Source organism: Mustelus asterias, chromosome 21 (genome assembly GCF_964213995.1).
Source record: "Mustelus asterias chromosome 21, sMusAst1.hap1.1, whole genome shotgun sequence".
In the NCBI taxonomy this organism is placed as follows: Eukaryota; Metazoa; Chordata; class Chondrichthyes; order Carcharhiniformes; family Triakidae; genus Mustelus; species Mustelus asterias.
Genome location: NC_135821.1, coordinates 15,441,665 through 15,455,423, shown reverse-complemented (window position 1 = coordinate 15,455,423; position 13,759 = coordinate 15,441,665). Strand labels below are relative to the sequence as shown.

The following is a 13,759-nucleotide window of genomic DNA, read 5'->3' as shown; positions in this document are numbered from 1 at the left end:
CACAAGGCAGCCCCCTAGTATTGAATGCAGACCAGACCACCCCAACTGTGTCCTTTGCTATCTGCACAGAAACCTGGCATTGCTGGAGGTTGCTCTCTCTGAAGCCCAGTGGGAATAGCACTGGGTGGAGGAGGTGGAGCTTATCCAGGGTAAAAGGGAGAACATTTGAGATGACTAATCGCTGTGCAGTGGCCTCAAGAGGCTCCACCAAAAGAAAAGGTCCCACCCAACAAGATTCCCTGCATAAGGGCCAGGGTGAAGCACCCGCTCAACCTACAGAAAGAAAAAAACACATTGTTCCCATATGTTTGAGACAGCTACAAAGTTTGACAACATGGCTGTGACTCACTTTCCAGTTGTCATGTTGGACTGAATGTTCTTCTTCATCTCATGCGTTTTAGCAATTAGTAACAGAGCTGCAAGAGCAGCAGAGGCAACCATCCCGCAAAGATTTTCACATCCGCCAACAAAGATCAAGTCTCCACTGAAGAAGAGAGTGAGAGAGACAGAGAGAAAAGGAGGGTCACCCTTTGGGTGGGCTGGATTCGGGGCCGCCAACTCTGGAAGCGGGCTCAAAGCAGGCAAATGCTGAGGCTGGGAGGTTAGACGGCCTGTCTCCATTCATTGGGACGTCAGGCCAGTTCTGTAGCTGAGTGTTAGGTGCTCTAACCCTCACCATCTACCCAACCCCATGCCTTCTCCATATCCCAATGACCCTTCCATAATTGCTATGACACCCATGTAGCCTGTATACCCACTGACACAGTATCTATTTTGGGAACCACACATGAGCCCGGTAATAACACTTGGGAGTCTTTGAAATGCTCATTAAACTCCAAATAGAACAAATTAACATTCAAAAATCTCTTCAAAACATTTAAATCTTATTTGTTCACAAAATTGCCAATTAGAAACATAGCCATTCCAAATCCCCATGAAAAAACTCACTCATTTTAAATCCATTAATGGGACATGGAACACATATATTCATGAGAGTCCATAGCATAAACAGGTGGCTAAGTGTTCAAAATGCTGGAAAATCTCAGTGGGTCTGACAGCATCTGTGGAGAGAATAGAACCAACGTTCTGAGTCAGGATGATCCTCGTTGGCTCTATTCTTGCTCCACAGATGCTGTCAGACCTCATAGAATCCCTACAGTGCAGAAAAGGCTTGCTAACTACATGCTTACCCCAGAGCCATAAAACTTCTGGAATCAGGTACTGCCCGCCAGCTTTAAATACCCCCCTTGCTCCTTTCCTATTAGGGTGGAGGCATAAAATTCCAGCTATGTGTGTCCATCCATAAGGAGACAAATGAACCTTCAGCCCACTATATCCCCAATAATAAATACCATTAATATCCAATTAACATATTTGAAGGAGAAATAAATTGCAGGATATAGGGGAACGAACCCAGGAGTGGGACTAACTGGGTTGATGTTTGAAAGAGCCACTGGCCTCCTATGCTGCACTATTTTGTGGTTCTGTCAAGCAGGACAAGTTGTTAAGGCTGTTAAGAAAACACATGTCGGGCCAAATTGCCTCCATGTGTGCTGTCCGTAATGTCAGTACGCCACACAAACATCATCTACTAATTGTAGAAAGGTTAGTTTCCTGGCAACTTCTTGATTGCGAAAGTTAAGGTTAAATGTATAAGGGGGAAGTAAGGGGACACTCATTGGATAATTACTCATGAAGGTATAGGGACGCTTATTGAGACAAAGAACAAAGAACAATACAGCACAGGAACAGGCCCTTCGGCCCTCCAAGCCCGCGCCGCTCCCTGGTCCAAACTAGACCATTCTTTTGTATCCTTCCATTCCCACTCCATTCATGTGGCTATCTAGATAAGTCTTAAACGCTCCCCATGTGTCCGCCTCTACCACCTTGCCCGGCAGCGCATTCCAGGCCCCCACCACCCTCTGTGTAAAATACGTCCTTCTGATATCCGTGTTAAACCTCCCCCCCCCCCTCACCTTGAACCTATGACCCCTCGTGAACGTCACCACCGACCTGGGAAAAAGCTTCCCACTGTTCACCCTATCTATGCCTTTCATAATTTTATACACCTCTATTAGGTCACCCCTCATCCTCCGTCTTTCCAGTAAGAACAATCCCAGTTTACCCAATCTCTCCTCATAACTAAGCCCTTCCATACCAGGCAACATCCTGGTAAACCTCCTCTGCACTCTCTCTAAAGCCTCCACGTCCTTCTGGTAGTGTGGCGACCAGAACTGGGCACAGTATTCCAAATGCGGGCGAACCAACGTTCTATACAACTGCAACATCAGACCCCAACTTTTGTACTCTATGCCCCGTCCTATAAAGGCAAGCATGCCATATGCCTTCTTCACTACCTTCTCCACCTGAGACGTCACCTTCAAGGATCTGTGGACTTGCACACCCAGGTCCCTCTGCGTATCTACACCCTTTATGGTGTAGATACGCACTGGGAGTTGGAGAGTGAGGAGCTATACAGTTAAAATGGCATACTTAAAAACTCAGTACAGATTGACTTATGGTTAACTTCACCACCTGGCTGTAGTAAGTTTAACAAGCTCGCTTTCTCTTTCTTCAATAAATCTTGAAAACATTCAGATAGAGTTAAGTAAATGTTTTTCATTCCTGGCATGATTGCCTTGATACTAACCCCCTCCCTCAATGCCAAGAATGGGTTTGGGAAGGGTATTAAAGCCGTTACTTAGAATTCAACACCAACATGCCACACATGCCCTACTGTTTGTGTTATGTAAGTGAGTCATTCCGTAAGATATTTTAGTTGAGCTCCCACTTTTTGGATTTCCCATGGGTTGGGTAACTTGACCGTGAAGGGGCATCTGGAGCTGGTTCCATAAGGTAAATGACTCTTTCGGACTTCTTCAAGACTATGAGGAGCATGAGGTTCCACCCAAACACTGCAAGGATGGCTTCAAACTCCACCTCCCATTCACAGGCCTGCCTTATGTGTCCCAATCATGAGTCTCTCTCCTAACCGAGAAGGGGTGGCACAGTGGTTAGCACTGCTGCTCACAGCGCCAGGGACCCGAGTTCGATTCCCGGCTTGGGTGACTGTGTGGAGTTTGCATGTTCTCCCCGTGTCTGTGTGGGTTTCCTCCAGGTGCTCCGGTTTCCTCCCATAGTCCAAAGATGTGCAGGTTAGGTGGATTGGCCATGCTAAATTTCCCCTTAGTGTCAGGGGGACTAGCTAGGGTAAATACCTGGGGTTATGGGGATAGGGCCTGGGTGGGATTGTGGTCGGTGCAGACTTGATGGACCGAATGGCCTCCTTCTGCACGGTAGGGTTCTATGAACCTCATCACCAATCATCAGCCTCTCAAACTTTTAATTTCCCTCTTACTGTTCCCAAGGACCCCCAGCCTTGGCTCCCTGCCTCCTACTTACCAACCAGGCGATCCAATTGGCTAACTGCTAGATGGGAAATGTAGATTAAACAATGTGAATGAGGTTCTGCCGTTAAGTGGGTGAGGTCTCTGTGTCCCTGGCCTTAAGAGGTTCTTCAACTGTTTTCAGCCTCTGTGTAAATACTGCGACCAATGTGTAATCTGTTAAATTCAGTTAACAACAGACGAGGAAAAAAAACAGATACTCGATAACTTTGTGTACCTTCCTGCTGTTTTAACAGCTGTCAATGTTCAAACATCTGCAGGTCAGAGGGGCAATCTGAGTTATTTTCTTTTTTAACTATACACAAAGTTGCACCAATGCTGATGCAGTTCTGTTCCATTGTTGTTTTTTGCTTCACTCGTCTAAGTGAACATTTTTGATTGCATACTGGCTTTTTTAGATTATTGATTCAATCATGGCACTTTTCCGAGTGGATTTCAGTGGTCGCGGTGAGCTTGCAGAACGCCAGCAGAAATTGGCTCAGATGTTATCCCGCCTGCAGAAAATCTCTGAAGGTAATTGTCAGACAGTATCATGGATTGAGAGTGCATTGTTTAGATAATGTAATGTTCTAAATAGTGAGAGATCATCATGAACAGTGCATTATCTAGTAATACGTCATTTTAGACCTTGTCCATTGTCGGATTCCCTTAGTTGTCGAAGGTGGTGGTTTCTTGCGTGCATTGAGTCATGTGTTGTATGTTCTAATCTGGCTGCGGAGCCTGATTATAGACCTGCATGGCTTTCCACAGTGGGAAACGATGAGCTTTCTCTTATTTTGTTTGGACTGCTGATCTTTCTAGCTTGCCTTTTATTTATTTTTTCTTTGTTCTTTAATAGGCTGTGGGTGTCACTGTGGCAGGGACAGCATTTGTTGCCCATCCCTAGTTGCCCTTCAATTTGAGTAGCTCGCATGGCCATTTTAGAGGGCACTTAAGAGTCGATCACACTGCTGTGGGCCTGGAGTGGTACGTAGGCCAGAACAGGCTAGAATGGCAGATTTCCTTCCCCGAAAGACACTAGTGAAGCTGATGGATTTTGACAACAATCAGTGATAGTTTCATGCTGAGTTTAGCAGTGCAGATTTATAAATCGAACTTCAATTCCACCTGCTGCGATGGTGGGATTTAAACCTGGGTCCCCAGAGCATTAATCTGGGCTCACAGAACTGCACTACCTTAGAAATTGACACCTTCGGGGAAGGGATTTAAAGGGAGCCTGAATTGTACCTAAATACATACCATTCCAAATAGTGAAGCAACAAGCTCTTTAAGTATGTCGAAATGGGAACAATGCAATGAGCTAAATAAGAGGTTGAAATTCTCTCCAGTCTCAAGTTGTTTCAAGTGGGGCTGCATTAAGTTTTGAAAATGTATCTGGAGCAGACTTCTCTTCCCCGAATTGGCGATTCTGATGGTTGGTGTTGCTGAAGTAGGGAATAACTTTTATTCATTCTTTTCTTGTAGAGTATAATGTGGCCGTGTTCGTCACCAATCAGATGACTGCAGACCCAGGAGCTGCCATGAGGTAGGCACAGGCTTCCACTTGAGAGGTGATCACCCAAAGGTTGGAAAGGAGGCAAACTAGGGAAAATGATGGATGTGAATCCCTTTAATCTTTCTGATGCTGAGAAATGGGTGTTCTGTGTTCAGCTTCCAGTTAATAGCACTACTGACGCAGAAAAACATCCTAAGATGCTTCTTAGAATTTTGATCAGGCAGAAAATAATGCAAGTCAAGGAAGGCTGTTCTGTGAGGGGTGATCAAAAGCTTGCCCAAGTATGTGAGCTTTAACAGCATCTTTAAAACAGGAGAGAAAGAAATAGATGCAGAGATTTAGGTGAGGAATTCCAGAGCTTAGGACCAGGCCAGCCGAAGACACAGCAGAGGGGCAGGTGTCAACGGTGGGATGGAGGAAAAGGGAATGCACAAGACACTGGTGTTAGACCATTGCAGAGTTCTAGGGGGCTTTGAGGTGAGAGGATTTTACAAATTGAGAACATGAGATTTATACAAGAGGATGAGATTTTATGTTGGACGTGGTACAGTGTTGTCCAATACAATAGACACTAACCACATGTTGCCAGTTCCATTTTAGTTTATTTGGTCATGAGATGTGAACATCACTGGCTAGGCCAGCACTTGCTGCCCATCCCTAATTGCCCCTGAGATGGTGGTAGTGAGCCAGCTTCTTGAGCTGCAGTCCATCTGGTGTAGATACACACACTGCAATGAGGAAGTGACCCAGCTGTGGTGGTGCTACACAACATCCTCAGTATGAAGATGGGACTTCCATAAGGACTGAGTGGTGGTCCCTCCCACTAATATCGTAATGGACCGATATATCTGCAACAGGTAGATCAGTGAGGGGTGAGGTCAAGTATGTTTTTCCTTTAACTTTCTGAATGAACACCAGCTCTTTACTCCTAATACAATGTCAATATCTAGAGTACTTGTGTGGGTGTTTATTACTCAAAATCAAAAATATGTGTGTGGGACACACATCCCCCTGCAGGTACAGATAAGAAAATGTGTTAGCTATTTTTTTACTTGCATGATTTCTCTGATTCTGAAACTCTTCTTTCAGAGGAGAGGTCACAGCCCCGGCGGATCAGAGCCCTGGGCACCGTACGGGGTCTAGAGCACCAGGCATCATACAGGGATCAGACCTCCGGGCACCATACAGGGATCAGACCTCCGGGCACCATACAGGGATCAGACCTCCAGGCACCGTGCTGGGACCAGAGCTCCGGGCACCATGCAGGGGTCACAGCCCCGGGCACCGTGTGGGGGGACACAGCCCCGGGCACCGTGGGGGGGGGGGGGGTGTCACAGCCCCGGGCACCGTGGGGGGGGGGTCACAGCCCCGGGCACCGTGTGGGGGTCTCAGCCCCGGGCACCATGCGGGGGGTCACAGCCCCGGGCACCGTGCAGGTGGTCACAATCCTAGGCACCATGCAGGGATCAGAGCTCCGGGCAACATGTGGGGGGTCACAGCCCTTACATTCAGCACAGTTTGTGTGATGCTTTGCCCCACAATTGGCACAGTTTGTTTGACATTTTGCCCCATATTTGGCAATTTGTTTGGCAATTTTGCCACGCATCACGACGTTACATTTCTGGATAACACGTGGAAAGCACTTCCAGGTGTGGCAGGCAGAAAATGGGGATGGGAAATGTTTGTCCGAGTTTGATGCAACCACACTGCGTGGTTTCCTCAGGACTTGGTGCGGAATCAACTTTGAAAAACACTCCTGTTCCCTTCCTTGACCTCTCTGACTCAATTTCTGGTGATAAACTGTCCACCAGTATCCATTACAAGCCCACCGACTCACACAACTACCTTGACTAGAGCCCTTCTCTCAGTTCCTTCTCCTCCGCCGCATCTGTTCTGATGATGCCACTTTCCAAAATAGCGCTGCCGATATCTCTTCCTTCTTCCTCAATCGTGGTTTTCCACCCACTGTGGTTCTCAGGACTCTCAACGGCGTCCAACCAATCCCCCGGGCCACTGCTCTCACCCCCTTTCCTCCCTCCCAGAACCAGGTCCCCCTTGTCCTCATTTTTCACCTCACCAGCCTCTGCATTCAGAGGATCACCCTCCGCCATTTCTGTCAACTCCAGCATGACGCCACTACTCAACACATCTTCTCCTCACCTTCCCTGTCAGCATTCCGCAGGGACCGTTCTCTCCAGGACACCCTGGTCCACTCCTCCATCACACCCAACACCTCACCCCCTGCCCACGGCACCTTCCCATGCGATTGTAGAAGGTGCTTCACCTGCCCCTTTACCTCCTCCCTGCTCACTCTCCCATGCATCTCCTTCAATCTGGTCTATTGCATTCGTTGCTCCCAATGCGGTCTATCTATCGGAAAGACCAAACGCAGACTGAGTGACTGCTTTGCTGAACACCTGCAAGCAGGATCCAGACCTTCCGGTCGCTTGCCACTTCAACACACCACCCTGTTCTCCTGTCGACATGTCTTTCCTTTTCCTTTTGCAATGTTCTAGTGAACCCCAATGCAAACTGGAGGAACAGCATCTCATCTTCTGACTGGACACTTTACAACCTTCTAGACTCTGAATATTGAGTTCAACAACTTCAGAGCATGAACTCTCCCCTCCACCTTCACCCCATTTTCAATTATTTTATTTCAATTTCATCTCATTTCATTCATCCATTTTATTATCCCCCCCCCCCCCCCCCCCCACCAACCCCTGCAGGGCAACTGCCACGTTCCTCAGGCAGTCCTTTAACAATCTGTACCTTTGTTCTACCATTCACGCATTCTGATCACTTAATGGACACTTTTAGCACCTTCTCAGCCTTCTGTATCCTCATTTACATTCCCTTTCTCCCATTCCACCCCCCCACCCCTCAAACCCTCGGTATAAATCTCTGCTGATTCTCTTTGCTCTCAGCTCTGACGAAGGGTCATCTAGACTCGAAACGTTGGCTCTATTCCCTCCCCACAGATGCTGTCAGACCTGCTGAGATTTTCCAGCATTTTCTGTTTTTGTTTCCCATTCCAGTGTCCGCAGTATTTTGCTTTTATCGAGCATGCGTCTGTGTTTAGTGCATAGACTAGCCCAGATCTTGTTTCACCGCTTGGTTAAGCAACAATATTTTATCTCTTGTTCTAATCGATTTTTGTTCCTTGATGTCTTGCCAAGTTTCCAGGCAGACCCAAAGAAACCGATTGGTGGTCACATTCTGGCTCACGCATCTACTACAAGGATTAGTCTGCGGAAAGGGCGAGCTGAACTGCGCATTGCAAAAATCTATGATAGGTAATGTGACTTTACACCAACAGCATTCAGTGCAAACGCAAAGCCCATTGCAAGCTTTATACTCACTAGATGTATCATTGAGAAACTTGATTGTCAGTAAGAAAAATGATTTGTTATCACCCGGACATACCCTAAAACTATTATTATTGCTGTCATTAGCAGTATGTTAATTTTTAATACTTTAGTAAAGAATATTTTAACAGTAATTTCAAACATTGATGGATGTTACACCACATATTTGCTAGCTATAATTATAATGTATTTCCCATTAATAATGTAGCTCATTTAAAAATATACTCTTTGTAAAGAATTAATAAGGACAAAGAAATGTTAGGAACAGGAACAGGCCATGCTCCAAAAGCCTTTCCAGGTTTTTGTAGATTAATCCTGCCAACAGATTTGATAGAATTTTCACTCGTTGTGTGAATATGCCCATAGTAGAATAATTATGATAGTTGCTTTAATCAGCATTTTTCTTTAACAAAAGAAAAGTATGCTTTCAATGCCATTAGTGTCCATTGCAAAATCAAGTTTGCCCTGAGTGCAGAGTGCCCTAAACTACTTGCCTTATAAACAGGATATCCAAAGAAGCCATCTTCACTCAGTAATGACTCCATCCCATATTCCAGGGAGAGGGTCTTTTATATAACAGGGCTAGGTGACTACATGTGTCATGCCACAGGATGGGTTTACTTGCAAACATAGCAGCTCCGGCAGGCTGTTGTCTCAATTACAGCTGATCCTTTTGGGACTGTTTCTGTTTGTTATTTTGATCTGCGTATTGAGCCCTGAATGAAACTTGTTCACGTGAGCAGCAGAATAGGTCCTGCTGAGTCCATCATGACCTCATCTAGGGGAATTCCACAGGTCATCTGAATGGCCCTAGACACACTCACAAAGCCTGGTTTGACATGAATGGCCCAAGCATAAAAGCCACTCGCATACCTCCTAATGCTTGATCGGGACATTTTGGACAGTGTGGGGAAGAAAACTGGTAGATCTGAGTTCCACTGCCAATGTTCCACCCCGAATTGTAGCCCTGGCTCTGCCAGAATTGCATCTCCCAAGGGATTGGAATTACAAGGTTCATGGGAGTCAAGCTGAGTAGAGCCCCCTTGTTGTTAATCGACTGTTAGTTAATGACTTGATATTGATATTCGAAAGTATGAAGCATTTGAGAAGTTTTGTTATAGATTAATTCCACTCAGTGACAAGACCACCAAATTGGTTTATTCTGAGGAATTCAGTTTGACGTAGTAACAGCAGATTTGGACCATATGGTACCTACAAAATGTCCTTTCACGTTTATTTATCTGAGGAGCCTGGAGGAGCAAAAGTGTCCCATTCCCCTCAACACACCACTAGCTTCATATCCATCCAACAACCAACACCCAGCCCTGCCCCACTACCACCACCGGCCTCCTATTTTCATCACTTGCCACCACATGCATACAAGTCTCCTTTCCCCTCCTGACCTCCCATTCCCTATCCTTCCACATGCCCTCACCCCACCCAGCCTCCTATTTCCCCCATTTCCCTCAGTCCAGCCTCCTTTCCCCAGACAGCCTCCTACCCTTACCACTATCAATGTTGTTGGGATTTACATTAATGTTGTTACCTTTATTGGAAGGATTGTCTGGCAGTCCATTACTGTCATAGAATCCTCCGATTTTCCTCAGTGCACTACATCCAGTAATAAAACTATAACCTATCCCAGGAATCCTGAGCACCAAGACATGGGGAAAAGTAAGCAGAGAAAAATAAATAGGAAGAAAATAAAGTACAGATATAAACAATTCTCCCTCCCCACAAATTTATTATGTTTTATTTTCCCCTCTCTTCTACTTCCTAGTCCAATCTTCACTTAGTAACTTCCCTAAAACAGCAGCAAGTACGCATCTGCAACTCACCACTAAGTGTACAATCTATTGCAGCACTCTTCAGGTGGAACTTGTGGTGAGGCTACATACAAAATTTAAGGACAGCTGCAAGAAGCATAACCATAGAAAAGATGTTTCCACTTCCTTGGCAGACTGGAACTAGGGCCGATAAATAAAGACAGTTACTGATAAATTGAGCAGGGAATTCAGGAGAAATTTGTCTGCCCAGAGAGTGGTTGGAATGTGAAACTTGTCACGGCAAGGAATAGTTGAGACCAATAGCATAGATACATTTAAGGGGAAGCGAGATAAGAATAGGATATATACTGATAGGATAACCACAACTGATAAAAATGGCCAAGGAAGCTCAAGACGAAGGTTCAGCAGCACTGAGGCAAGGACCTGCCTTTGGGCAGCACACACATAACTGATAGGATGAGATGAAAAGGAGTTGGAGGAGGATTGTGTGGAACAAAAACTGGCATAGTCTCAGTTGGGCTAAATGGCCTGTTTCTGTGCTTTACGTTATATGGAATAAAAGTTGCCTTGTTTTGGCCTTGTTTTAATTTAAAAGACTTTTTTCCCGTTCTCAGCCCAGACTTACCAGAGAATGAAGCTACGTTCGCCATCACTGCGGGAGGAATTAGCGATGCAAAGGAATGAGACATCTTGAATGGAGATGAGCAGAAGTTTTAAATGTTCCTCATGAAGAGGCAGGTTGTTTTAGACATGGAGAGGCTCAGAGGTTCTTGATGATTTATAAAGTGCAGCAAATTAAAAGATTGAACATATTGTTGGGTTGTTGGGAAAGTAACTGTGTCAAAACTGGGTATTCTGTGTAACAAGGTGCGTTATGATATTCTGCCAATATTCATCTTTTAGGCTTTCACAAGTTCGGCACTTTGGTGAGATACGTAGGGACTCTTAATGCCTGTGGAACTGGACCCCAGTGACAGAGAACATGAGAAAAATATCTTGTACCGCTGATGTGGCCTTGCATAGTGATGAGTTCAGCGTGGCTAAAGGGAGAGGGTTAATTGGTCCGGGGCATGAAGATAGAGCTCAATTCACATATTAAAGTCATACCTTCCGTTTTGAATTTTAAAATATCTACTTTGGTTTGATAAATTTTAAAGATGCAGAGTGAAACATACTGCACTTTGCGAGGTGGGGATGTGGCTGTCAATTACAGTGCAGGCTGAGGAAACTGAGGACTATGGCACCGTCACTGAAAAGAGGTTCTAGGGCTTACAATTACAGTTTCCATTCTTTACACAGACATAGCAATAAGTATTTAATATATTTATTATAAATAGAACCATATATAATAGCTAAAATTCTTATGTATAGGACACAATATCTGTGTCAGATATTTCCTTTAATACTTCCCCTATCACATTTTCAGTACCGCTTTGAGTAATGCGGTGAGAAATCCATTAGCATACATGCCGTATACATTATGCAAAGCTGCAGCTGTTACAAAACTGATCCTGCAATAGAGCACTACCTATCAACTTTCAGGTGATTGTTGTACACTCCACAATGTCAGGATCCTACTCAGTACGGTATGACATGCATTTAGGCTATTGGACATACATTGGTATGTACTTCTTAAAATAACCAATAGCAGAGAGTGAAGTAAAGGCTACACCTTATCTTAGGGTTTATGAACATCATTTTAAATTTATTCAATCCTTTGACTGGAAGATAGTGTAATTCACTCACAGACTCCTGTTCTCGGGTGCACTTACCTCCAATTTACTATACCCTAAATAGGACTTGTCCTTGCATTCATTTTAGCTTAGGCACTGGTCATACAAATAACAGAGCTCTAACAGGAAAGGCTGCTCTTGTATGTAACAGAACCAATTCCAGCAATCCCTGTAAAAATGCCATTCTACTTTTGTTGTTTGTGGAATCATTTTCTCTCGACTGGAAGAATATGCGCCAGATTACCTTTGTGTATCACCAAGATACATGGCCCATATACAGCACAATGCAAACTCTGGAAACCTTTTGGTTTCTCTTAAGTCAACGAAAGAAGACGACAAGGCCTGTTTGAGCTCTGAGTTTTCTTTCCTGACAGCTGATGTTTCCAAAAGAGCCAGAAAGAGTATAGGTAAATTACTGTTTTCAAAATGTAGATTTGTTGAATCTCTTTTGGACAGTGCCTTGGGATGAATAGTGAATTCTTGAGTGATGAAACAGTACTCTGGACAATTTGTTAATGTGTGTTTGTTAGTACTGTATGCACAAAATAAAATATAAATCAGAAATAACACATCCATCTCAACTCTGGCATATTGTATTATAATGTGGAGATGCCGGCATTGGACTGGGGTAAACACAGTAAGAGTTTTAACAACACCAGGTTATTCAGGACTTTAACCTGGTGTTGTTAAAACTCTTATTATATTGTATTATAACCATTATAAGATATAGTAAGCTTCTTCTGTGATGTTGAAAACCAGTAATTTTACATGATTGATATCCTACTGTGTTCTGTTGCCTCCGACATCACACATGCATTGTGCTTATTATATGGGGGCCTCCCCCTGTCCTGTAGAGTTAATGGAACATATTTTAGGAACAGAAAATAGTCTTTGAGCCAAATAAACCCACACCTTTGCTATCTCCATCTTTCCTCATCTAAATCTATCATTGTAACCCTCTACTCCCTTCTCCCGCGTACGCTTGTCTAAGTTCCCCTTAAATGTATCTATACTGGGGTTAGCACTGGTGCCTCACAGCTCCAGGGACCTGGATTTGCACGTTCTCCCCGTGTCTGCGTGAGTTTCCTTCGGGTGCTCTGGTTCCCTCCTACAGTCCAAAAGACGTGCTGATTAGGTGCATTGGCCATGCTAAATTCTCCCTCAGTGTACCCGAACAGGCGCCGGAGTGTGGTGACTAGGGGATTTTCCAGTAACTTCATTGCAGCGTTAATGTAAGCCTACTTGTGACACTAATAAATAAACTTTAAACTCAAAAAACTTAACACCAACCAATCCCTGTGGGAATGAATTCCACATTCTCGCCATTCTTGGGCTAAAAGCGTTTCTTCCGAATTTCCTTTTGGATTTCTCAGTGACTATCTTATTGTCTCTAGTTATGCCGTCCTCCACTAGAGGAAACATTGGGTGGAATTCTCCCAACCGGCTTGTGGCAGGTTTGGTGGCAGACGGACGCAGTGAATCTGGTGGGAGCCAAAAGGTTGCAAACCTGCCGACATAATATCACATTGCAATTCTCTCAGTGGTGGGTTAATATTGGGTTGTTCTTCCTGCTAGCAGGTAGCACAAATGCAACTTGCTTGTTCATGAGTACTTGTTCAAAAAGCATCCTCTCAGGACTTTCAATCTTGCATCATGCCAGCGGGAATTTACCTCAGTGTCACACCCGATCACTAATGAGTAGTGTGTACAAGGTGGTCCGCAGTTTGCCAGAGACTTCGGGGTGAGAGCAACAACTTTCTGCCATAGTGCTGCTCCTGATGCGCTGTTCATCATTGCCAGGATGTGAAGATGCCAGCGTTGGACTGGGGTAAGCACAGTAAGAAGTCTTCTTACCATCATTGCCAGAGCAGATCTCCATTTCCATGCCGAGCTGGTCTTCGTGGCCAGCCCAATGATGCTGCACCCATGGACCCTTATGTGTCACTAAGTCGAATCAGTACTACGCCTG

At 44.9% G+C, this 13,759-nt stretch overlaps 1 protein-coding gene across 1 annotated transcript in view; it reads left to right on the top strand.

Annotated features, from left to right (window-relative positions):
- Positions 1-12,304, top strand: part of dmc1 (DNA meiotic recombinase 1) — a 61,455-nt gene extending 49,151 nt beyond the window's left edge. The window contains exons 10-13 of the mRNA XM_078238422.1: positions 3,806-3,920; positions 4,872-4,932; positions 8,082-8,198; positions 10,672-12,304. Of these exons, the coding sequence (XP_078094548.1) occupies positions 3,806-3,920; positions 4,872-4,932; positions 8,082-8,198; positions 10,672-10,741 (363 nt within the window). The 3' untranslated portion in view covers positions 10,742-12,304. The remainder of the gene's footprint in view (positions 1-3,805; positions 3,921-4,871; positions 4,933-8,081; positions 8,199-10,671) is intronic.
- The last annotated feature ends 1,455 nt before the right edge of the window (positions 12,305-13,759 follow it).